The sequence below is a fragment of the Phycodurus eques genome, chromosome 8 (genome assembly GCF_024500275.1).
Source record: "Phycodurus eques isolate BA_2022a chromosome 8, UOR_Pequ_1.1, whole genome shotgun sequence".
NCBI classification, from domain to species: domain Eukaryota; kingdom Metazoa; phylum Chordata; class Actinopteri; order Syngnathiformes; family Syngnathidae; genus Phycodurus; species Phycodurus eques.
In genome coordinates, this window is record NC_084532.1 from 26960827 (window position 1) to 26986414 (window position 25588).

The 25588-nt window shown below is 41.6% G+C and overlaps 2 protein-coding genes across 9 annotated transcripts; one reads left to right on the forward strand and one right to left on the reverse strand.

Moving 5' to 3' along the window:
* The first annotated feature begins 225 nt into the window (after window positions 1–225).
* On the forward strand, window positions 226–13167 carry LOC133406179 (cyclic nucleotide-gated channel cone photoreceptor subunit alpha-like). 3 transcript variants are annotated; one of them, XM_061683583.1, is made up of 9 exons: window positions 226–405; window positions 8125–8249; window positions 9040–9146; window positions 9252–9428; window positions 9510–9569; window positions 10069–10221; window positions 10338–10439; window positions 10522–10628; window positions 11224–13167. In XM_061683583.1, exons 2-9 carry the CDS (start codon window positions 8187–8189, stop codon window positions 12618–12620), a joined length of 2166 nt encoding a protein of 721 aa, XP_061539567.1. In that variant the 5' UTR covers window positions 226–405; window positions 8125–8186; the 3' UTR covers window positions 12621–13167. The 3 variants fall into 3 exon arrangements, with proteins under 3 accessions (XP_061539567.1, XP_061539565.1, XP_061539566.1); XM_061683581.1 differs by having other exon boundaries at window positions 9075–9146; XM_061683582.1 differs by having other exon boundaries at window positions 9075–9146; window positions 9297–9428.
* Window positions 13168–13820: 653 nt separating this feature from the next.
* On the reverse strand, window positions 13821–25579 carry il12rb2 (interleukin 12 receptor, beta 2a). Of its 6 annotated transcripts, none has more exons than XM_061683127.1 (17): window positions 23503–25579; window positions 23284–23409; window positions 22447–22713; window positions 22214–22364; window positions 21927–22117; window positions 21711–21853; window positions 21090–21163; window positions 20069–20142; window positions 19061–19085; window positions 18875–18951; window positions 18456–18638; window positions 17696–17797; window positions 17332–17478; window positions 17123–17254; window positions 16362–16464; window positions 16203–16290; window positions 13821–15330 (listed from the first exon to the last, which is right to left on the reverse strand). In XM_061683127.1, exons 2-17 carry the CDS (start codon window positions 23354–23356, stop codon window positions 14887–14889), a joined length of 2274 nt encoding a protein of 757 aa, XP_061539111.1. In that variant the 5' UTR covers window positions 23357–23409; window positions 23503–25579; the 3' UTR covers window positions 13821–14886. The 6 variants fall into 6 exon arrangements, with proteins under 6 accessions (XP_061539111.1, XP_061539109.1, XP_061539106.1 ...); XM_061683125.1 differs by having other exon boundaries at window positions 19061–19107; window positions 21090–21234; XM_061683122.1 differs by having other exon boundaries at window positions 18875–19085; window positions 21090–21234; window positions 23284–23404.
* Window positions 25580–25588: the final 9 nt, after the last annotated feature.

A 25588-nucleotide genomic window follows, 5' to 3' on the forward strand; every position in this document is an offset into this window, starting at 1 on the left:
GTCTTTGCACGTTTTCAGCAAACATCTTCTTACATGACATTTAATTAGAAACAAATCCTTGAATTCACTTTACCTTTTGTTTTTTTGTTTTTCAGCATGGTCCTAATCATCTCATACGCTGGATGGAGGACTCCTCCCCTCTTTTCGGCTGATCTGGGATCTGCCGGCTGAGCCTCTCTTCCCTTCATCCTCATCCTCATGCTGCTCAGTCCCTCGTCCGGCAGCGACCGTGTCCAGACGGCGCGGACGCTCGTAGTCGGAGGAGCGAGCCATGGGGAAATATTTCTTGCTCTAATATTTGCCGTACATGTGAGGTGAAGGGGGTGGTCCGAAGAAAGATGGATGCGTGCGGTGGTGGTCCCGGAGAAGTCTCTTCTTGCGTGGTGGACTTACACGCGTGACCAGGTAGGTGCCACACACATATATATATATATATATATATATATATATATATATAAATGTATAGATATATATAGATAAGTCATTCTCACAAATATGAGTAATTTTTAAAATATATTTTTAAATTTTTCTCCCAAATAAATTGTAGTTTTTAAATACAGTGGACATCAGTAAATAAATAACCCCCCCCCCCCCCCCAAAATGAAGACAAAAATAATGATGATAAAATTACATTAAATATTCACAAGTTTAAGTGGCTTTTTTTTTTTCTCTTACAAAATAAAATGTATTGTTGACTGGTCTACTGTGTCAACAATGTTGGCAAAGCAACTCTTTAAATTGGTACATTGAAAACAACATTAAATCTAACTCCATTTTGAATAAAGAATTATTAAAACATTACTTAATATTATTATATTTAAGAAAGTTTATTATGATTATTATTATTATTATTATTTTTACAAACTATATCGTTTACAACAATATTAACAAAGGTACTCTTTTGTTAGAGTGGATGCCAGTACATAAAAACATTTAAAATACATTAAAAATATATAATTATATAGGAAAAAAAAAAACAAGATTTTTATTTTTATTGATTTTCTTTTCAAACATTAGCAAATGCACTCTTTCAATATTGTGCCCATCAGTACATAAAAATAAAATAAAACACATTTTTAAATAATTGTTCAACGAATACATTAAACGTTTGTCCATTTTGTGCATTTTTTTTTACAAATAAAATCTTTTGTTTACTGGATTAATTCATTATGCATTATTAGCAAAGCTACTCTGTTAATCGGTACATTCAAAACAACAACATAAAAATATATCAGTAAAAAAAAAAGGAACAAAAATACATTGACTACTCTTAAATTTAGTTTTTTTATTGTATTTGTAATATTCACTCAACTGGCATGTCAACAGAAAATACTTAAATTGATTTTTAAATACTGTGACTAAAGAAACTCTCAAAATACCTAAAATATCATTCATAAGAGACCTTAAAACTATCTTTTTAAATGTATTTGTTCACCGCACTAGTTCAGCATTCCATTAAATACTGTGCATGTTCATCCATTAAAAAAAACAAAAAACTAAATTTAAAAATATCATGATGGAAATCATTTTAAAATCTCTTCTTCATTTTGAGAAAAGGTCTTATGTTTTTAGTGTGTAGTAGCGAAGTTGCTCTTTAAATACCATGCACACAATACTATTCTAATAATATTTATAATGCAGTATTTCAATTTTACATGACACATTGCATTTTAATCATATCTATAGATTATAAAAACGAATTACTCACGGAGTTTCACAAAGAAATGTACATTTTATGGCAAAATCTCATTAGTCTAGTCTTGGCTTTATATTTTAGACAACAGCAGAGGGAGTTCATACAAATCAGCATTTTTTTTAATTTTGTTTTATACAGCCCTATAAAGCTTTTAAACGAGCATTTCATATCATTTCGTGGGCCATATTGTCTTGTTCCTGGCCGAGTTGAGGTTGTCCCGATAAATAGAAAGCCTCAAGCCTCTTAGCGGGTCTTTACACCGCACTGCTGCTAATCTCCCGCAAACCAAATAAGAGCCTTATTATATTAACAGATCATTCTGTCAACCATAATGCTAATAGTAATTCTGCACTTCAGGGTGTTTAGTTACTGTACACATTCAATGGTGGGAAGTCACAAAGTACAAATACTTCATCAAAGTACTTGAGTAGATTTTTCAGGTTGCGGTACTTTGAAACGTTAGCTAGCCCTTAAATAACAGCATGCGACATGCCCCGTTTTTTTTTTTTGTTTTTTTTTTTTTTCTCCCTTCTTCTCATTACAATCCCAAAAGTGTCTGTTTGTACTTTTGCCACCTGTGTTTTACAAAGTGAATATAACAAGTCTACACACCCCTGTTCAAATTCCAGGTTTTTGTCAAATTAAAACAAAATTCCACTGAGACAAATCAATCATCACCGTTGTGACCGTTAAGTCGTTTTATTGTTTCAATTTTAAACAACTGGGATAATGCGGTTGCAAAAGTGTGCGCACCCTCTGATAATGTGATGACTGATGATCAGAATCAGAATGCGGTGGCTGTGTTCAGAATTAACCAACCACGTTCAAAATCATGTTAAATGGGAGTCAATGCTCACCTGCCGCAATTTAAAGTGGCTCTCACGAACCCCAAATAAAGTTCAGCTGTTCGAGGAGGCTAGGAGGCTTTTCCTAACATTTCTTGATGCTTTTTAGCCAAAGCCTGAAGACTTTGCGCTAACACTGACTGCTATTTGTTCATAATTCCCTCCACCTTGTCTAAGGCCCCAGTTCTAGCTGCAGAAAAATAGCCACAAAGCCCGATGCTACAACCGCCATGCTTCACTGTAGGCATGGTGTTCGTTTGATGATGAGCAGTGTTTTATTTGTACCAAACGTAGCTTTTGGAATTATGGCAACAACAAAAAAAGTTTCACTTTGGTTTCAGTGGCCCATGACCAAAGCTCCCTCGCACGTGGGACAATGAGATATGAAGCCATGAAACTAAGGTTGAACTGTTGGTTGAAATTGTTTATCTTGGTCTCATTTTTTCTTTTTTTCTTTTTTTTTACAGACCCCCAATGAACTTGGGATGTTAAAATGTAAAATGTAAATAAAAACAGACCACAATGATTTTCAAATCCTTTTCAACCTATATTCATTTGAATACACTACAAAGACAAGATATTTCATCTTCAAAGTGAGGAACAGTGTAGTTTTTTGGGGAACTATTCCCTCATTTTGAATTTGATCCCTGCAACACATTCCAAAAAAGCTGAAACAGGCAACAAAAGGCTGAGAAAGTGAAGGAATGCTCCAAAAATAAATAACTGTTTGGAACATTCCACAGGTGTACCTGTTAATTGGAAACAGGTGAATGTCACCTGTTTGGTTATAAAAGGAGCAACCGCAAAAGGCTCAGTTCACAAGCAAGGATTGGGTGAGGTTCACCGCTTTGTGAACATGTGCGTGAGCAAATCGTCCAACAATTTAAGAACAATGTTTCCTGATGTACAGTTGCAAGGAATTTCGAGATTTCATCATCTACGGTCCATAATATCATCAAAAGGTTCAGAGAATGGGGAGAAATTTCTGCATGTGAGCGGAACATCCGTGACCTTCGATCCCTCAGGCGGCATTACATTAAAAACCGTTCATCATCGTATAAAGGATATTGCCACGTGGGCTGAGGAACACTTAAGAAAACCATTTTCAGTTAACACAGTTCGTCGCTACATCTTCAAATGCAAGTTAGTTACTTACTAGTTACTTTGGGAACTCATGGGCGTTGTGTCCTCTGGGCCAAAGAGGAAAAGGACCCTCCAGATTGTTATCAGCACGAAGTTCAAAAGCCAGCATCTGTGATGGTATGGGGGTGTGTTAGTGCTCGTGGCATGGCTAACTTGTACACATGCAAAGGCACCACTAATGCTGAAAGGTATATACAGGTTTTGGAGCAAAATATGCTGCCATCCAAGCAATGTCTTTTTCAGGGTTGTCCCTGCTTATTTGAGCAAGCCACATTCTGCAAGTGTTACAACAGCGTGGCTTCGTAGTAAAAGCGTGCAAATACTAGACTGGCCTGCCAGCACTCCAGACCTGTCTGCCATTGAAGATGTGTGAAAGCGCATAATAAGGTGCAAAATACAACAAAAGAGACCCCGGACTGTAGAAGTTGAAAAAAATGCAAAAGAATTCCACCTACAAAGCTTTAATTTAGCGTCCTCGGTTCGCTAACGCTTTATTGAGTAGTTACAGTAAAAGGAAAGGGGATGTAACACAGTGGGAAACATGTCCTTTTCCCAGCTTTTTTGGAATGTGTTGCAGGTATCAAATTCATGATGAGTGACTGTTTGTAAAAAAAAAACCTTAAATATTTTTTCTTTGTAGAAGTGTTTTTAATTTCCGTAATTTCTCGTGTGTAATGTGCATTTTTTGACCCCCAAAATTGCCAAAAGTCAATAGTGCGCCTTATACATCGCTAGAGGGGAAAATGAAAAAGACTATCACATTTTATAAATGTATGCCGCCATCTAGAGGTTATGAAAAAGCTGTAATTTCATTCCAATGTGCCACCGCCCCCTAGAGGTTATGAAAAAGTTGTACACTTTCATTCTCGTATGCCACCTAGAGGTTATGAAAAAGGTGTAGCCTACATTCCACATTTCTAATATGACAGTGGTACTGCATATATGTACAGTTGTGCTCATAAGTTTACATACCCAGGCAGAATTTGTGAAATATATATGTATTAAATACGACTGATGACTGAACAACAACCACCATTAATTTATTTATGGCTATCTTTTGTTTAACGATAATGTTTTTTTCTGAAATGCTTGACAGTCTAATTTTAATCCCATTAAAATAAAGTCAAATGTGTTTCGCCTGGTCCTTCATGTTTTCTTTAAATAATTCTACACATCTTACAAATTCTGCCTGGGTAATCAAACACATGAGCACAACTGTGTGTTGTCATTTACAAAATAATAATAAGGCTGTGAATCTCAAAATAAGAGCGTGTTTAAAAAAAAGAAAAAGTATTATGTGTTCAAATAAAGTGCTTAACTTCAGAATAATTATTTGAAAAAACTAACAAAATACAGATAATACTTCATGTTTTGATCATATGGGTAGAAACAAAATCATTCATTGTAAAAAAAAAAATGCATTATACATAGGTAGAAGGGTTTTCCAGGATTTTGAGTCAACTTTGGGGGTGCGCATTATACACGAGAAATTATGTTAAATATAGTTTGAAAAGGATTTGCCAATCATGATATATTGTTTTATTTACGTTTTACACAACGACCCAACATTGTTGGAATTTGGGGTTTGTATATCACAATAACCTGGCATTTGAACAGGGTTCCATATATCTACTATCTGTAAAAAGCTTGAAAAAAAAAGGGTTCCAATGTTAACTTTTTAATCCGATTACATTCACACAATATATCACCAACATTTTTACCGGACAAATACAGGCATGGAGTCAAAATATAATTATCCTATCATCACATTTTACCAAGCTTTTGTTGACACGGGCGATGATGTAATGCTTTCCAGTTTACATTTAGCCGTGCTGGCTAAAGGTAAACTTCTGTCAGTGTCGTTTAATGTGGTGGGGGTGAACTGTGCTGGTTAACTCCCTGGCATTAGCGCTAATCTACACGTGCCTGCACGTGTTACAACCACAGACATGAGCGAGTGAGACAAACTATTTGCAAAGATGACAGCCCCCCTGCCCCCCAAAAAATGTTTGCAAGACAACAGCAAAAAATAAAAACAATAAAAACACTAAACATTACATGTTGACAATCAGAGACGTACTTTGACCAATTCAAACTCAATCAAGAATATATATATTAAATCATCTTTAAACATTTCTTTTTTAGCAGCACGGAGGGCGACTGGTTATCACGTCTACCTCACAGTTCTGAGGACCGTTCAAATCCCGGTCCCGCCCGTGTGGAGTTTGCATGTTCTCCCCAAGCCTGCGTGGGCCTTCTCCGGTCACTCCGGTTTCCTCCCACATCCCAGAAACATGCGTGGTAGGTTGATTGAAGACTCTAAATTGCCCTTCACATTAACCCACAGCGAAGAGTGATTCTACTACAATAAAGACTTCACATCTTGTACTTAATAGTTGTTATTATGCAACAATAGTCATAATTTTACAAGTAGAAAAGTCGCGATAGTAGGAGGGTAATCGTAACATTACAAGAAATTGTCATTTTACAAGAAAGAAGTCACCAAACTATAAAAATTACTGTCAACAACAAGTCATCCACAACAGTCTGTGTATGCTGCGATAACTAGCATAACTACGGGTTGATTACATGATAATCTGGACAACCCGATATCGTGATTTCCAGGTTTGGTCGTGTTATGTTTGCAATGCAAGCGCGGGTCGACAGCAGAGGGTGATAATTCATAATTAATGCCACAAACGCAATATTAATCAGAGTACTGTGTTAAGACGACTGGGGGACGACGACATAAAACATTCTTGCCCCCCAATTTTTTGTTTCCTTCCTCTTTAAGCAACAAATAATTGAACACAAACTGTGGCACAAAGCATGGAGACAGATAATATAGTCAATAGTTTTAGTTAGTTCTTCAGGAAAAATCAATAAATAATAATAATAATAATAATAATTGTAAAGTAAGAACAAAATCAGCCCCTGACACGAATTAATAAGCGGACACATGAAAAAGTAACCCATCGAGCACGCATTCCTGAAATTGAACAGGAAGTGTGCCATATTGGCTTGAAGCAGCCATTTTGGTATTGGATTGCGATGATCGGACATTTTTTTTTTTTTTTAATTTCTGCAACTCTCTGTATTGTCGAGCAATTACCGCAATGGTCACAATTAGTAGTTAACGAAGGTCTTTTTTTACAAGAAACGGTCCAGACTGCGCCTCCTCAGAAGTGAAGAAAGCAGCCCTTAACTATGTGTTCCCCAAAAAGTCTGCCTAATGGACTGAAGCCCGCGATATATCCACACAGCCATGCCGCCAGCAGGGCCAGCGCAGACCCGTAAGCAGGGCTGACCGTTCACACACAGAGAGCGCCCTTATCCTGTTTAGTGGTAAGGACATAAGGAGGGTGTATTTTTAGCGGCTGTATATATTTACCCAGTCACACAGTGGAAAAAGTGTTCACGCGGGTCCGTATATTTTGGAAACAAGTACAATTACAATTCTCCGAAAGTCACTGGAACGTTGAAAAGATCAGCCCCAAACGCCAGTTGTAGCGAGCGATGCAAAACTGGGTGGGGGGAGGGGGGGGGGGCATGTCAATCATAACAGGACGCACAAAAAAGTCTCAAGGACCCGTGGGTCTGAAATTGATCAGGAAGTTGGCCTTTTTTGGTTTCAATCAACAAAGTAGAAAAAAAAATAATAATCAGCCCTAGACACCAAGTTGGACCCATGCCCAAAATATAACAGGACGTTGGCTATTTTGGTTTGAAGCAGCCTTGTTCAGCAAAATCCCGAGCTCGTATTTTGACTAACCCTACAAAGGAATTTGCCAAATGAGCCCAAATAGGAAGCAGTACCCTTGACAGATTGGCAAAGCGAAATTGCAAAGCTTTGTTTAGCTTACGCCAAGCAAGGCAGGCAGTGCATGGCCTCAGAACTCGACAATCGTGTGGAAAATTCTTGGAACGTTAGAGAGAGAAAAAAAAAAAAAAAAAAACAAAGAGGCCCTGAAACCGGTTTCACCGATCGACAGAAAATTGAACGTGTCCGTTGTAACACGACGACAAAAAAAAAAAAAAAAAGGTCTAAAGGAACCACGCATGAAACAGGTCAGCCGTTTTGGCTTGAATCAGTCATGTCTCACTCTGTAGCGTACACGGAAAGTTAGACAAAGATTTGCTCGACACCAGTTTCACTATCCCGAACATGAAATTGGGTAGCTACTGTATGGCTTTCATAACAAGACGCACGAAAAAGTTAAATTGAACAGGAAGTTGGCCTTTTTTATTTGAAGCAGCCATTTTGTCCTCGTATTTTGGTGAATCCGACGATTTGCCTAATTTGCATAAATGCGCTCAAATTTGAAGCAGGCATTAGATTGAATGTGTCCCAAAAGAAGTGTTCAGTGTTTTTCTGAAATTTAGTACAAAAATGACAACTTTGTCACGTCCCCCTCTTATGTTGTGTTTGTTTCTTCTCAGGCCAGCAGTGGCCGACACAACACCATGGCGAAGGTCAACAGCGAAATCTCCTATTCGACCAGATGCCGCTTGTCCAGTCACACGTCCGACGAGGAGCTGGCTGTCATCGAAAATGGAGACAGCAGGTTTGTTGGTTCGCCATGTTCCCATTGAGGGGTCGCCATGTTCCCATTGAGGGGTCCAGACTATCAATCATCTTTCAAATGTGCTCGTCTTTCCTGTTTATGTGAGGATACGTACCACATCCACACGTTTAGCTTTTGCGGCCTCTTGTATATTCCAAGACTCTTGAAATGTTTTAAAGTCTTTAAGAAGGCCCACACATGTGCGGTATGTTTGGGCCTTACACTCACTCATTCGAACAAAATCTAACAAATCCAGACCTTGAAAATGTTATAGGAATGATAACATGTAGCCACCTTAGCATAGTGAATTAAGGGTAAAAACGAGACGCAACCAGGAACTATCCCAAGTACAGTTCCCATTTGACATGATTTTCTGAAGATCATCTGACATTTCCTGTCAAGGTTCCTCCAAAAGTTTGATTCTGTAGACTGCATTGTCCGGTCATCCAAACAGTCTACCTCTTAAAATGGGAGATAGTTTTAATTGGTAAAAGTCCGCAATATTTTAATTGTTGGTAGTTTCTACGAAGTTCTCCAGACATCTATACCCCAGTGTTTTTTGTGGGTCCTAAAAAATTGTAAGGTTAAGAATGTGACGCAACTAGGAAATCTCCCAAAGTTGACCTGACTTGCAGAGGTTCCGTTGAAGGTTCCTGTAAATGTTCCTTGGAAGGTTGCGATCTGTAGACTACGTCACCTGTTTTGGGTCACAGCTAAGTGACGGTCTGTGACAGACAGGCACAGTCCGAGAGTGGAAAAACATTTTGATCATGACCTTTGATGTTGGTAGTTTCTGGCTCAAGTTCTTCGGACGGTGTCTTGCAGTCACAATTCCGAGAGGCCGCTGTCGTCTAAGTCCAACAGAACTCTCTTTACTGGTCCAGGAGCAATGGCTAGGTAAACATCCATATTAGTGACTTTCCCTTGTGATTTACCACTCCCTATATCACTAGCCTAGACGGGTGTCATGTCGTTGTCTCCGCTCTCTCTGACCATGTCTAGGCTCTCTTACTTCTTCTACATGCTGCGCAACTGGGCCTTCAACAGGATGAACCCTGAGGTACCGGCGAGGCACGACTCCTTCCTGGAGCGCTTCCGAGGCCCTGAGCTCAAAGAGGTCTGCAGACGCGAGAGCGACACCCTGTCCATGGGCCGCAACGGCACAATGCACAGAAAGAAGTGAGTAGTAGTGGTGCTGATTTGAATAAAGTCTGCCATGAAACAAGGGGCTTGACTGCAGTGTGTTGTTTATTTCCAAAGTCTTGGAAGTAACTGCCCGCTAGCTACCTACAACATGAATAACTGCAACAACACAGACGAGTAAGTGTGTAGACTTGGTAGAAAGCTGGGTAGTACTCTGGACAGACAGCCTAGCTGGTAGTGACATACTTTCCGTTCCCAATGTAGTCTTTTTTTCCCCTTGTCTTGGCGGTTTGTTGTGTTACATCCAACCAAAGCTTCAGTTTCAAGAGGAATCTCTTCATTACATGGGTTTAGTTTGGATTTGCTGGAGGGGACCACCACCAGATCCTTCCCACTTGTTATAGTCCGTAATCCCCCTGGTAATATCTCATAGACCTACCGTAGACTGTCCCTTTTGCGCCGATTAGCAGCCAGGGCGCGTGAGCCTTAGCAAAATGCAAGAGATAAAAGAGAAGATTAAAAAAATAAAAAAAAATAAAACAAGACCAAGCCTATCACGACCACCAGACCTTCCCCGCTTGTTGTTGTCTGGTATTCCTCTTGTTGTCCCTCATAGACCTAGACGCCCCTTTTGCCCCAATTAAGAGAATTAAAAGCCCAAGCTTGTGACCCTTAGCAAAAAGGAAGACAAGAAAGAGGAGATTAAAAAAAATGAGAAGGACGATAAGAAGGATGAGAAGAAAGACGAGAAGCAGGATGAGAAAAAAGATGAGAAGAAGGATGACAAAAAGGATGAGAAGAAAGATGAGAAAAAGAAAGAGGAGCCCCCGTAAGTACTCTGCCAAAGACCTCTGACGGATTTCATTGCAGGAACATCTGTCGGATTCCTACATTCTCCGACAAGAGACAAGACCCCAATGAAAGTTCTTTTATTTTTTAATCTAGAAAGGAGGTTTGGATCATGGACCCGGCTTTAGACATGTACTACCGGTGGCTCACGGTCATCGCTGGCCCGGTGTTTTACAATCTGATAATGATTGTTACCAGGTATTATTATTATTTTTATTTTTTTTAGTATAATATTTGAAGTGAAATTTAAGTCTCTAAACGTTTTCACCTGGTCTACCAGGGCCTGCTTCAATGAACTTCAGGACCGCTTCACTAAACTTTGGCTCTTCTTGGACTACACCGCAGACTTCATCTACTACACAGACACGTTTGTCAGGTCAAGAACAGGTCAGTTTCTTGGCCAGGTGTCCACCTTGCAGCCCCGTTAACCGTCGATGCTTTACAGGCGGAACTTATTCGCCTATGCCTTTCAGACAAAACTCGCCGGTTAGTCTGTGGTGTGCATTCACTTAGCTCTTGGGGCTTTGTGCAGTCAGAAAATTAACTGTGTGGCGATGTCAGCAGCAATTGATCTCAATAACAAAGGAGTGTGGGCAGTGTGTCTTGGCTGTTAAACTTCACAGCCTAATCTCGGTTTCCTGCTACCATCCTCCACACTGGCCACCTAAGCTGTTCCCCCCCTGCTTTTGCTGGTTTCTGACATATTAGAAGAGACCAGAGTGTGACGTTTAACACCTGAGAGTCTCCGGTGTGAAACGTCTCACACTCTGGCCTCTGGCCCCTTACGCACTGGCCATCTAAAGCCATGTGCAGGGTACCTATACGGGATGAAGGATTGAACTTGGCCCAGGAAATTGCAGTCTTAGCACTGCACAAAAGCAATACTGTTATTGCGCTGGCCTGAACACAAAATCAGTGAATAGGTGAGTTTATCAGCAAATAATGGAGGATAGCGAACTTTAACCTTGTGTCTGCTCCCCAGGCTACCTGGAGCAAGGCCTGCTGGTGAAGGATGCTACGAAGCTGAGAGCCAAATACAGGACCACGTCGCAGTTCAAATATGACATGATTTCCATGATCCCCACTGATTTGCTCTTCCTGAAATATGGATTCAACAACCCTGAGTTCCGCTTCAACCGCCTCTGCAAGATCTCCAGGCTATTCGAGTTCTTCGAGAGGACCGAGACCAGGACCAGCTTCCCCAACATGTTTCGCATCAGCAATCTCGTGCTATACATCCTGATCATCATCCACTGGAACGCCTGCATCTTCTTCGCCATTTCCAAGACCATCGGGTTCGGCTCAGACACTTGGGTATACCCTAATATCAGTCACCCGGAGTATGGACGCTTGGCCAGGAAGTACATCTACTCCCTCTACTGGTCCACGCTGACCCTCACCACCATCGGGGAGACACCTCCGCCGGTGAAAGATGTGGAGTACCTCTTCGTCATCGCTGATTTCCTCACCGGTGTGCTCATCTTCGCCAGTATTGTCGGTAATGTTGGCGCCATGATCTCCAACATGAACGCCTCCCGTGCTGAATTCCAGGCCAAGATCGACTCCATTAAGCAGTACATGCAGTTCCGTAAGGTCACCAAAGAGCTGGAGGCACGGGTGATCAAGTGGTTCGACTACCTGTGGACGGAGAAGAAGACCTGCGATGAGAAGGAGGTTCTGAAGAACCTGCCGGACAAGCTCAAGGCCGAGATCGCCATCAACGTCCATCTTGACACGCTGAAGAAAGTGCGCATCTTCCAGGACTGCGAGGCGGGACTCCTTATCGAGCTGGTGCTCAAGCTGGAGCCTCAAGTCTTCAGCCCCGGGGACTACATCTGCAAGAAAGGTGACATCGGCCGGGAGATGTACATCATCAAGGAGGGCAAGCTGGCGGTGGTAGCAGACGACGGCGTCACGCAGTTCGTGGTCCTCAGTGATGGTGCATACTTCGGAGAGATTAGCATCCTCGGTATCAAGGGCAGCAAGGCTGGGAACCGAAGAACCGCCAACATCCGAAGCGTGGGGTACTCAGACCTCTTCGCCCTCTCCAAGGACGACCTGATGGAGGCACTCACAGAGTACCCAGACGCTAAGAAGGCCCTGGAGGAGAAGGGCAAGGCCATCCTGATGAAGGACAACCTGATCGACGAGGCGGTGGCCAACGCCGGAGCCGACCCCAAGGACCTGGAAGAGAAGCTGACCAGGCTGCAGGACAATTTGTATGCCATGCAGGCCAAGTTCGCTCAGCTCATGGCCGAGTTCACCTCCAGCCAGATGCGCATGAAGCAACGCGTCAGCCAAATGGAGGCCCAGGTGAAGGCTGTCAAACCCGAGGACCTGTCGGAAGTGGTGGCCGACAAGGATAAGAAGGTTCAGTGAAGAAAGACTTTAAAGGGAGTGACGAACTTTCCCACTTCAAAGTTCACCTTTGTTTTCATCTCTTTATACATCTGCCCAATTGTGTACAGAGAATCTCTGTGAATGCCATGAATAGCAAGAAGTATTTGACGCGCTTACAAAAAGGTTTGTACTTGCCTGTATAACTTGATAGATACTCAGTTATGCAGGTCCTGGTGGTCACTGTATGCACGTCCAGTTTAAAGATCATCCGGACCATTTTTAAGGTCCCTCGTCAGCTTTTTCTTTATTTTTTTTTCTCCACAGTGTGAATATGCCGTGACGCGCTGCCTCTCACAGGTCAATTCGGATACGACGTCACGTTATGTCTTTCATTATGCGGGAAAAAAAAAAAAATCACCTTTGTCCCTTCATAGGCTACTGCAGGTTGAACAAGTCAAAACAACCCCAACAATGCCCCCGCAGTAAAGTCATCTTTGTTACTGTACATATGTATGTATCAAATATTTATGCACATTACGTTAAGATGTCTCACTGTATTTGTCTGCATGGTCATTTTGTAGATAAAAATAAAACATTACAACATGTTTCTTGCAATATTTTTGCTTTTTTTTTTGCCAGTTTCCCTTGGCAACATGCAATTTTGTAGGCCTTTTTATTATAGCTACAGATAGTACAGGCTACGTACCTGTAGATGTGTCCTCAGGTTCGACATCGACTGTTCCAACGTCGACAGCACCTTCACTGCCTGCAAATTGGACTAAAATGTTTTGTGAAGTGTTTTTTGTATTTCCAACCCTGGAACATGTTGTGCGCCTCCGACATTGTTTGTTGCTGACAGCCGTACCATTAACAAGTCGGTTGAGTCTAGCGGCAGAGTGGCACATGACCAGAGAGAGCCAATCACAAGCGTCTGCTTTCGAAGTCAGATGCTCATATGAAAAAAAATATTTGATAAATCCAAGCTTTTGCGGCGATTTTTCAAACAAATAAAATTGTAATAATGGAAATTTCCAAAAGCAACTACTTACACATTTTCCCCAAGTAATGTAACTGATTACTATTACGTATATTTTGAAATCAAACATGACTATTACGTATATTTTGAAATCAAACTACATAATGTCGTTACATGTTGAAGGAACCTTTGTTTTAAAATCTCCTAACTTCCGTGGTTCCAAGCGTGTTCGTTTTCGTGAAAGAACGTCGTTCACAACAATGTATAAAAAACAACCAATTTATTCCTGACAGAGGAGTCTATACATTTTGCAGAGCTCTGGGTTCGTAACTACCCCATCTTATCCTTAGCAGATACAGTAGTAGAACAAAACTATCTGACTCTCCCCCAGACTTATACAATGTTTCAAACAGGCCGGTGTGGAATCGCTGTCGTCTGATTGGTCCGTAATCTGACGTCATCGTTGTTCGGCCAAATGATGACAATTTGATCTGGGTCGAGACGTCGCCTGCCGATGTCTCCTGCATTCAATGTTTATAGTGGCTCCCCGCAGTTCCTTTCTTCTTTGCCATCTGTCTCCAAATACCCCCTGATGGGGGCCACATACCCCCCGCTGGGGGCCTTCCTGCAGTATACTCCTATACTCCAATACACATTCTCTTCCAAACTAGTTAGAATTACATATTAGAATATAAAGTATTCTATATTCCCTTCAATGTAATCCGTTAATCCACAACACTTTTGAAATCAAACTACATAATGTCGTTACATGTAATCCGTTAATCCACAACACTGTATCGTACAACTTCTACGCTGAGTAAAGTTCTCGTTAGCACCCCGTTATTGTATCGTACAACTTCTATGCTGAGTAAAGTTCTCGTTAGCACCCCGTTCTTGTCCGCACGTCATTGGACATAACATTTTGGCGACAAAGATGGAGTTTCACTTGCCGCCACTGCCCTCGTTCTTCATCACCAGTCCTGAGATACCGCTGGTACGAATCTTTTAAGACGAGTGGCAATCGGAATAGCCAAAGCTAGTGAGGCCAACCGCTATTCTCTTGCACAACTGGCTTTTGTACTCTTAGACTCGCGCAGATGTATGAAGACTGTCTGTCACCTTGTTGGCAGGACATCCCACTCCTCCACAGAGCGTTACAGTCCGGCGACCAACAGATGGGAGAATCGAAAGTCCTCTGTAACCTCACCGATTCAAAGACGAGATGCCAAAAACACGTGACTGGCGGTTAGTTTACTTAAAGATTTAAATGGCAATGTAGAGTAGTAAAGTTGACTAGTCGACTAATCGGTTTAACCCGTTGTAGTGTGATCAGCTGTTCTCAAAGATGCCGCTGCAGTCGATCCGGACCGCATCCAGGGTCAAATTCCCGATTATCTGCGGTCCCACTGGCTCGGTGAACATGCTGCAATTGGGCAGTGGCGTTAGAATCTGTGCAAACTCTTCCTCCTCGCCCTCTTCATCCAGGTCTTCCTCCTCCATGGCCAGACGTCGCTCCTGGCATCCGGTTGAGAGGTAGTCCACATTTGTGGCACTGGAGTCCAGCGAAGCCTGGGTCTGCTCCGAGCCGTTTGAGTCGCCCTTGATGTACGTGGTGAGGGGCCACCGAGGTGTCGAAGGACCAGCCGGTGAGGAGACCGCCTCCACCGTGTTGTGATTGGACACCTCCTCCATGTCCGTAATAATACTGATGATAGGCTCCACCTCCTCGGTCGGAACGACCTCACTGGCCTGGGGTTGCAGCTTAATTTCACCCTATACATAACAAAAAAAGGAAAAGAAATACAAATGGAAAAAAAAGACATATATAGCATTATTATACAATAATAATAATACATTATTGTATAACAACGCCCTCTCTAATAATAATAATAATAATAATTCTTATTATTATTATATTATGTACTTTATATTTATAAACGTATTATGAGGGTAAGTGGTATGGAAAATGGATGGGTAGAGTATTATTATTATTACTACTATTAATATTATTTTGCATATTTGTAATTCAAGTTCCATACACCTTTTTTTCTCCCTCTTTTTAAAGAAAAGCAACAACAAAACCTTTTTTTTTTTTCATGATAATTCTCAAAAATAATGTAAAATACTGTATCTTTTACTTTTTATCCAATGTGGCCAAAATACTTTTATATACTATATCAAATAAAAATAATTAAATATAAAATATTTTTCTTACCAACACTTTTTTTCCCAAGATTCTTGTTTTCTGATAATAAAGACATATTTTTCACATGGTATATGAAGGCAATACAATACTTTTTCTGAAAGAAGTTTGTAAAAAGTAGTCTTTTTGGACCTTCTGCAAAGAAAGGAAATATGAGAAATTATTTACTTATTTAAATCATTTTTCCTTGTCATATTATTTGAATCTTTTCATTTATTTATGTTTTTAACATAAGAAAAAAAATAATTCCGTAATAGTATAGGTTTGTGGTATTACGATGATGAGGACACCTTTTTTTACAAGATGAAAGTAATAACACTAATTTCTTCCAAGTGAAAAATGAAGGATAACAGTAGACAAACAGAAAAAAAGATTTATTGTTATTCTTTATCATGTGCAACAAATGCAACAGGTGATGCTTGATAGAGGTAATCATAATTACCTTCCCCTGGGTGCATTCTTTTGCCCATTTGCTGTTTGCGGGATCCGGCACCACTTGAAGCATGAAGCGCTGGAAAAGCAGCCACACCCTACAAAGAGGATACGTCCCAGTTAAACAAGGCGAGCTAAAAATGGATTGCTGCTGCGCTCTGTCATGAACCTCCTCTTCACGGCTGCAATTTGGCACACGCACAGCAGCAGCAGCGCCGCTGCCGAGAGCAGCAAGCACAAGACCAGGGGCAACACCGGGATCCCATCTGCGGCTGCGAATCGCAACAAAAGCAGACTTTATTCGTCATTTTGGCCTTTAGTAAGCAATATAACCAATTGTATATGTAATACTGCATCATATTTTTTTGTCTTTAGCTTTATGTTTTTTATCATAGGGCTTTATTTTTATTTCATTGGAAACAAAAACAAAAAAAACTGTATTAAGTATTTTTTTTAATTGAATCCATATTTTCACAGAGTACCTCACTCATAACAACAAACTACAGTGGCGCCTTGCGATACGTGGTTCCATGACTATGCTCGTAACTCAGGACACTCGTATTTCAAATCATATGTTCCCTTTGAAATGAATTGAAATCCCATCAATCCGTTCCAGCCTCCCCCCAAAAAAACAGATCTTGAAAAACTCTTAAGTCGGGGCACTTGTATCTCAAGGCACCACTGTATATACATTTTTGGAAAGTGTTGACTTCATTAATTAAACCCCCCCCAAAAAAAAATTGTTTAGTTTTTCACCTTATCATGAAAGTGTATTGTGGGAATAATTTTGAAGGGGAAAAAATATTGTAATGCTCCAATTTCCTCTCAAAGTTAGACACACAATACCCCATAATAATTAATTCATAATGATGGTATTCTGACGACCAGAATTCTAGTGATACAGTCACACGGTGGCCATGAAGTGCACACCTCGGATCAAGATCTTGACTTTTTGAGCGACTGGACTTTCTCCCTGAGCAGTCCAAGCAGTCACCCACAGGCTGTGTGCACCAGGAGGGAGGTCCTCCAAGAAAAACTTCCGCTTGGCCGCTTGAACGGAGTCTGCAAATCAAAGACACAACAATGGGAATTAGATCAAATCAACTGAATTCAAGATATTTACAGTATTTGTTTTTTACATTGCTGCACACTTCCAGTGGCGTCTTCCAGGTAGATGGTGTACTCAGTGATGCACCCACCACGCTGAGCCCTGGGAAGCTCCCTCCATGTCACGGCCACTCTGTTGAAGTCCACTTCGTGTTGAACCGACGGACCAACTTTGGGGACTGCAAAAGATCCAATGAAAATTAAAGCTCTGGACTGAGAAAAACAGTGATGACTTTCTGTTCAATTTAGTTCATGGGTTCTCGACATTTTTGTGGGAAGCCACACAAAGATTTGAACCCAGATCTTGTGACTGCGAGGCAGACATGCTGACCACCAACAAGCACAATGGGCTGCCCTCAGAGGCGTATTTATCCTTGAATGGTTACATCCTGTTACCTGATTGGCTGATGTTGAGGAGTCTAAAGCTTCTGGTGGTCATCAAGCCTTCGCTGTGGAGAACGTAAACGGCGACTTCGTAGCACTCGGATGCGTTCAAGCCTGCGCATGGAAAAAAGACATCGGGAAAACGCTTAGGATCTGGAACTCATAAAGAGAATGATTTGGAACACATGAAGAAAGGTAGATGAACTGGAACACATGAAGATAATGATCTGGAACATATGAAGAGGATGATGCGGAACACACAAAGAAAAGCTGATGACCTGGAACACACAAAGGGAAGGAGCTCGACCGTATGAAGGGGATGATGAAGTGAAGCGTATGGTCTGGAACACATCAAGAGGACGATCTGGAACATATGAGGAGGATGAACTGGAACACGAAGAGAATCATCCGAATATGTTAAGAGGATGATCAGGATCACATGAAGAAAATTGGAGGAACTAGAACACATTGAGAGAATGATCTGGAACACGTGAAGAGGACAATATGGAACGCATGAAGAATAGCGGATGAACTGGAGTACATGAAGAGAATGATCTGGAAGACATGAAGTGGATGATCCGGAACACAGATTACAATCAGGCACACAAGAATAGAATGATCTGCAACACATGAAGAAAAGTAGATGTTTCAGAACGCAGGAAAAGGACGATCCGCAACACACGAAGAGAATGATCCGCAACACACGAAGAGAACGATCCGGAACACATGAAGAGAATGATTCGAAATTTGAAAGTGGACCAACATTTCTGACCTTTGATGACAGCTTGACGAGCTTCTCCGTTCAGTCTGAGCCAGTGCAGCTCCTGCAGCTTGAGACCGTCGGGGTACCACTCGACTACGTGGGCCGTGGGGGCCGTAGCCCTTTCTGCTTGTCTCCACCAGAGGGCGACGCCGTGTTCGTCTGCCTTCACCTGTACATCCAACTGGGCCAACGCTAAAAGGAAAACAAATTTGGATTTCCTCACAAATGAAAGCTTGGTAAAAATTTCGACAGTCATTTGGAAGTGTTGATGTGAATTCTTCTAAAAGGGGGGATGCTTTTTAGAATGTTCAACATTTTGAAGTTAGAATCGTTTCAATTGGTTGAGAAATTGCAATAAGGCTGTGAATAAATGTGGAAAAGTGAAGGGCTGTGAATCCTTTTCGGATGCACTGTACATGCTCGTTTACCTTTGGTGTGATAGGCGGTAATGTTGGCCGGCGGGGACATCCCTTTGGAGTTGAGGGCGCTCACTGTCACGTGACACCTGGCACAAAACGCAACGGAAGCGCTGGTGGCTTCTGCGCTGAGGTTGGCCGCGTATACCAGTCCAGATTCAGAGCTGTGTACCGCCACCAAGTACACCACAATCTTACCCCTGGCATGGGTGACGTTCATCGGCTGGAAAGTCCAAACAGAAATACTGTCTGCTAAGATGTAGCCTGTCATGCAATTCTTAAAACAACTGAAGTAAGATTCTTTTGGAATGTTGATCATTTTGAAGATAGAATGTTCGACTCTTAACAAATGGGGAATTTGTTCACTTTCTCCATGAATTTGAATGTCTTTCATCAAAAAAAAAAAAAAAAAAAAAAAAAAAGAATTATTTCAAAAGAAAAGTACATTTGTAACATTTTCTTAATTTTTTTTTTTTTTTTTTTTTTTTTTAGTATGATGTGAGAAAAATTAAGTTCTGAGAATTTAATATGGAATTCTTCAAAAAGTAGATCTTTTTGGAATTTCAAACATCCTGAAGTTCGTCTGAATCTGTGAAATCTCAGGGAATTTGATATACTTCTCCATTTATTTGAATGGGGGTTTTGTCTGGAAAATGTGGAATTATGGGAAAAAGTGGAAACTTAGAATTTGGATGTGCTGAGAAATGTTGAATTTAAGATCAATTTGCTAAATTTAGCCATTAATTTGAACATTTTCTCACAAAGAGTGAGTCTTGAAAAAAAAAAAAAAGGTACATTTGTCTAATGTCTCTGTAGTTGTTTTTGTCTTGTGCAACAGGTCAAAATGCGACTGAAAAAAAAATCTTTAGACGACATCTTCAAAAAACACTCAACCTCCTTAGCCGAGGTACTCATTACATATTTTGTCTCTTGATTCTTGCAACATTCTCTATATATGGCAAGTCATCATGTTTTCACTTCATCGTTTCTCTTCAGCTCGTCTTTTCTAGTAAAGCGAAACCAATAGCTCTCGTCCTCTACGTTTAAATATGACAATACCTCCCTACATATGTGAGTGTCTGTGGTTACAAGTGAAGACGGGTGACACGTAACGCCTCAAACATTGACCTTTCAGCAGCACAGTGAGACAGAAAGTGTGGCTCTGAAGACAATATGGAGACAAACACACTCATGCTTCAATTTTACCTTCCAGTAGAGCCTGATGGACTTGACGTCGGAGGGAGGTTGGGTGTACCACACATCCAGCTGTCTGGCCGGTGCTGCCAGACAACGAAGCACAACGTGTGCTTTGAGAGAGGCGAGTGAAATGGCCGCTTGAGAGCAAAGTAGCAGACTTCATGTTTTAGACCACGGCTTCTTGAGACTTTTGTATGGGTCGACTCATGATAGGCAAGCCTCCTAAAGTTTATGTTGCTAAATGAAGCCGGCTTCAGGGGCTGAATTTTCAAAATTGTCGAGTGACAGGGGTTTTGTGTCAATTTGTCTGTGAGGAACGCCAGGAAATGGCCTTAAAGTGTCGGCTTCAAAACAAAAGGGCTGATTCTCTGTGTCTTTTGGGGCATGGCCTATTTAGACATTTTTATGCCTATAAACATGGCTGATAAATTCCATGTTGCTCAGTGAAACAAGCTTCTAGGGCTGAATTTTCAAAATTGCGGCGTTCGTTGACTGTTTAATGGCAATTCATCAAACCATACTACTTCAAACCAAAATGGCTGACTTCCTGTGTCTTTTTGGGCATGGCTCCTTTAGACTGTGGCGCCTGCGCGATCTGCGATGCGCATATGCAACAGATCGGCCATCTTTGATAGCGAGCTACGGCGACAACACTAAGGTAAAATACGTGGGTTGATCGTACATAGACGTCCACAAAATTTCATGTTGAAAAGTGAATCCGCCTTTGGGGGCTAAATTTTGTGAGTATGGTAAAGCCCTCAAGAAAGGTATTACCAGGTTGAACGTGAAGCATCTTATATATACATACAATCTCAAACAAACATAAGGCGTAGCCCTTGTTGCGCATCGAGGCAACTGCCTGCACAAATACATTATCTTGACGCCATCACTTTTACATATGCAGTTCCCATAACGCATCAACATCCACAACATTCATTATGTACTGTAGCTATCGCATTGTAAGTCTAAAACCTCAGAGGAACTGTTAGAAAAAGCCCGCAAATAATGTATTTCAAATTAAAATACTCGCCTTCCTCCTGCGTCCAACTGTGGGTGACGTCGCTCCAGTCGCTCCACAGACCTGTGCTGAATTTGGCCCTGGCTCTGAAATGGTACAACCGGTAAGGCTCCAGAGACCAGACGGACAGCAATTGATCCAAAGCCACTGGCACGTCCTGGTGGAGCAGTGGCTAGCATGTTAGCATTTGATTAATTTTCATTGGAAATAATAACGGACTACAGGGCCAAGATGGAAAATCCTCATTGATCTGCCTAGTTGCCCTTAGGACTCAGGTTGCTACCTGGCAATATGTTAGCATTTCACTCAGCTATAGCATATTAGCATTTGAGCAGCCTTTGCAAATAGTAACTGATGATATTGTATATGCTATCCCTATAAGTGTTCCTCAAATTGTAGTCTTTCTAGATGTTCCATACCAACTGTGACCATGTTAGCATTTCATAAAAAAAATCACGAAATGTTCTGAAATTAACATATGGGTCCCCAATTCTGTTGTTACCATGCTAGATGTTAGCATTTTAAGAATTAGCATTCACGGCCAAAGTTTTACAGAGTGGGGCTGTACAATAACGATGTCAGTTCTCTGGCTCCAAAACATTTTTGTCATGGGAGTTTGTTTGGTATTCTTACCGAGTGTGGATAGGTGGTCCAGAGTCCTGGTTCCGTAGCGTACTGGACCGCCAGGTGTTGCGTCCTCAGAGGCTGTCGAACCCGGATGGCGCACCCCCTGGAGGTGCACTGGGGCCTCTCGAGGACCGGAGCGGAGGGGATCGCTGTTCACATCAACACAACGTCACTTGAAAGTGCACCACAACAGTGACACAAAGAGAAGAACACAAACGGTACCGATGTTACTGAGAGTATAGTTGGCAGGTGGCGACATGGCCGACCCCAGTGCATTGTGGGTGCGGACCCGCACCGAGATGAAGTGAACTTTGGTGGACACGGAAAATCTGGCTGATTGGGGATCAGCTCCTCTGATAGGGATCTTGAATGGAGGCCACGGCTGTGGGAGATCTCCTGATACCCTGGTAATCCTCCAACACACACACACACACACACACACATTATGGTTTTTATACTCTATGGGAATAACTACTGTGTGTGCAGATACCAAATTAAATGTCACGCACGCACACACAAGATGACAAGAGACACACCAGAGCTCTGCAGTGTCCTTCAGGTGTGTTTTGAGGCCTCTTTCCCAGGAACAAAACACCTCACCAGTCTGGTTGGTCACAACCTTGTAGCTGCACCGAATGTTCCGCGGCCTCTCTGGCGGGTCTGCGGACATAAAAACATCAAATGGACTTTACAAAATTGTTTTTTTTGAGATTACAACCAGCCCCAGGTGGTCCACACTCACATCCAGCCCAGATGTCGAGTCCACACGGGTCCGGGGTCAGGGCACGGCATAGGCACAGGCAGCTGAAGGTCCGGTGCTTGGTGATGTTATCCACGCGGACGTACGTGGTGCTTGAGTTGACCACCGTGTGGCGCTGCAAGGCAGGCGGGTGCTCGGTGTACATGGAGTGCTCGCACTCACAGTTAAAGGTGCAGTACACCTCCAAGCTGGAGCCAAGCCGCACCACTGGCCCCGCGCTGGACCAGCTCACGCAAGCAGGGGTCTTACCTGAGAAGTAAAAAAATTGTATGGTGCAGACCTGTACCAAGCCCTAAACTAATTGGTGAGAGCCATACTTATTTAGTTAGCATGCTACTTCTTGGTTTCAAGGCTAGTGTTGGTGGATATGGAGGATTTCGAGTTTCAAAATATTGTTTAGAGTTTCAAATTAAGCCACACAGGTTGAATCAAGGCAACTGGACTCTTCTTGTCTGAATGAAGACATTTCACATTTAATCCAAAATGCTTCTTGAATTCTAAATGTTGTCGGCACTGTAGTGAGGAGTGCAATAACCTCTAGTAGAGACCAAGCAACCCTTACACAGGGAAAATGGCTATTAACGTGCCTTTCTGCTACCAGGGAGGTGAACGACCGGTTGGTATGCAGGATGGTCACCAGCCACGCATGGCAACAACAACAACCCTCTTGTGAACACCCCGAGGACACACCCTCCAGAGACATAAATAAGGAGAATCCACACTTAAAATGTTAGAACTATGGAGCCAAATTATGCGTTTTAACATAATTTATAGACTTAAATGTTTTTTGTCATAAAGTTAATAACATTTGTGGCTCACCTGTGCAGAGTTGCACCAGTAGCATCAGCGCCACGACATAGACCAGGGACCATTTTGGAGGAATCGCCGCCATGTGTCATCAGTGAGTACTTTGTGTGTGTCTGTCACACAAATACCACGGCTGCCCTTCACAAGCGACAAAAAGCATTTGAAATTTGAGTCAAACTGACTGTGCAAATAAAGACGAAACAAACACACATTGACACAAAATGTACTTACCAAAAGTAAAAGTCATTGATCCTCCATCATGAGCATTGTCTTTAGCTTCACGGTCCTTTCTTACCGTCCTCCGAAGGATCGGCGTGTTGGCACGGTGAACGTGACAACGTGAAAAGCGCAATCCTCTTTTCTTTTTTTTTTTTTTGTTAGGATGTGAGTCAAGTCACATTTGAATTGGAGGAAGTTCAGTGTGGTGACGTGCCGCACAATGGAACCACGACAATACTCGCACGACTTTCATCTCTTTTTGTGCTATCTGATAGAATGTATTTGAATTCTTGGCTTCACAGTTTAACACGTTTTGTTGTATTAGACAGTATTTTGTTTAGTTTTGTCATGTTGTGCTTTGGTGTGCTGTATTGTGTTGTGTGACGTTACGCTACATTGCATTATGTAACTGATGTTTTGTGCTATGTTACATTCTGTTACACTACATTATGTAACGCTACATTTCGATACACTACATTTTGTTAAGCTACATTCTGTCACGCTATGCTCTGCATTCTGTTACGCTACATTACTTAGTGCTACAATTTGTTACGCTACATGTTGTAGCGCTGTTTTGTTACGCTACATTCTGTTAAACTATATTGTGTTACGCTGGATACTGTTACGCTACATTGGCTTACGCTATTATGCGTTATGCTACTATGCGTTACAGTACTATGCATTATGCTACAATGTGTTACGCTACTGTGTGTTACAGTTTAGTAGGTTATGCTTCATTACGCCATGTAATGTGATGTTATGAATTAGTGTGCTTCCTGGTTTCAAATCCGTTGCCAAAGGCGAAGGGCTTGACAAAAAAAACAAAAAAAACTGTTACTGTACCAAAAATAGCATGTTCCAGACTCCAGAGACTTGTGTTTTGCTGCAGCCATGACACTCTCTCTCCACAGCGCTCTCTATGAACAATAAACAATAGATAGAACCATCATGACATGGACGCTACGTCAATGCCCCGCATTCAACATGGCCGCCACGTAGGCATGTCTTTTGGAATTGCATCTTGTCATATTGTACAGTATATCTGTGACGCGGGAATACGTCAGTCCCATTCTCTGGCTGCATTGCGCCACAGTGCCAGTAAACAACAGAGGCCAATTCTGGAACTAACAGATTTTGTCAACGGGTGTTCAAGTGACAAATGGAAACACATTGTTCAGTCTCAATGGTCCGTTTTATCCGATATCTGTTATATAGGGTCTGTTTTATCGAGGTTCCCCTGTATTCCGTTACATACAGTAAGTGATATTTTGTGAAGGTAATGGGTGTGATTTTACATTACATAATGGTACCTTTCAATATGCTACATTAGGTTGCGCTACATTACCTTACGCTACATTACGTCATGCTATATTATATTACGTTATATTACATTACGCTACATTAAGTTACATTAGGCTATAAACACACTACACTATGTTATGCTGGAGCAGGTTGCACTTCATAATGCTATTAAATGTGACGTTGTGGTATAGTATGTAGTAGTGCATTATTTGATGTTTTTTGATGGTATGTTACGCCACATTGCATTATTCAAGTGAGGTTTTGTGATTTTGATGGTATGTTACATTATGCCGTGGTAGGTTGCATTACGCGACATTACGTTACTCTACATTACATTACGCTACATTACCTTATACTAAGTTATTTTTACATGTTATCGCCGCATATCGTCTCAGCTACTCGGCATCATTTTTCATTTTCAGTACCTTATATTTAAACACTTTTGACCCCGTCTACAGTATTTCATTTCCGCTACCAGACAGTCAAAACAATCTCCCAAACGTTATCTTTACTTATCTAGCAATTCCACTGATCTAAGCTACCAGACAATCAACACATTTCCTATATCTCTCCTCATCACAATTTCCGTGCATCTCAGAACTCATCCGAGCATCAAGACCCATGACGGGATGCATTGTGGGACTTTCCCCTTCTGCCACACTGCATCTCCCCAGACTGACTGAACAAAAAATAAGTGTCTTGCTAGAGTTTTCATCAGTCATATTTTACATTGCGGAGGCGGGGGCGTGGGGGGTGCTGGTTAGTGGGGTGAGGAAGTGAGACAACTCTCAGGAAG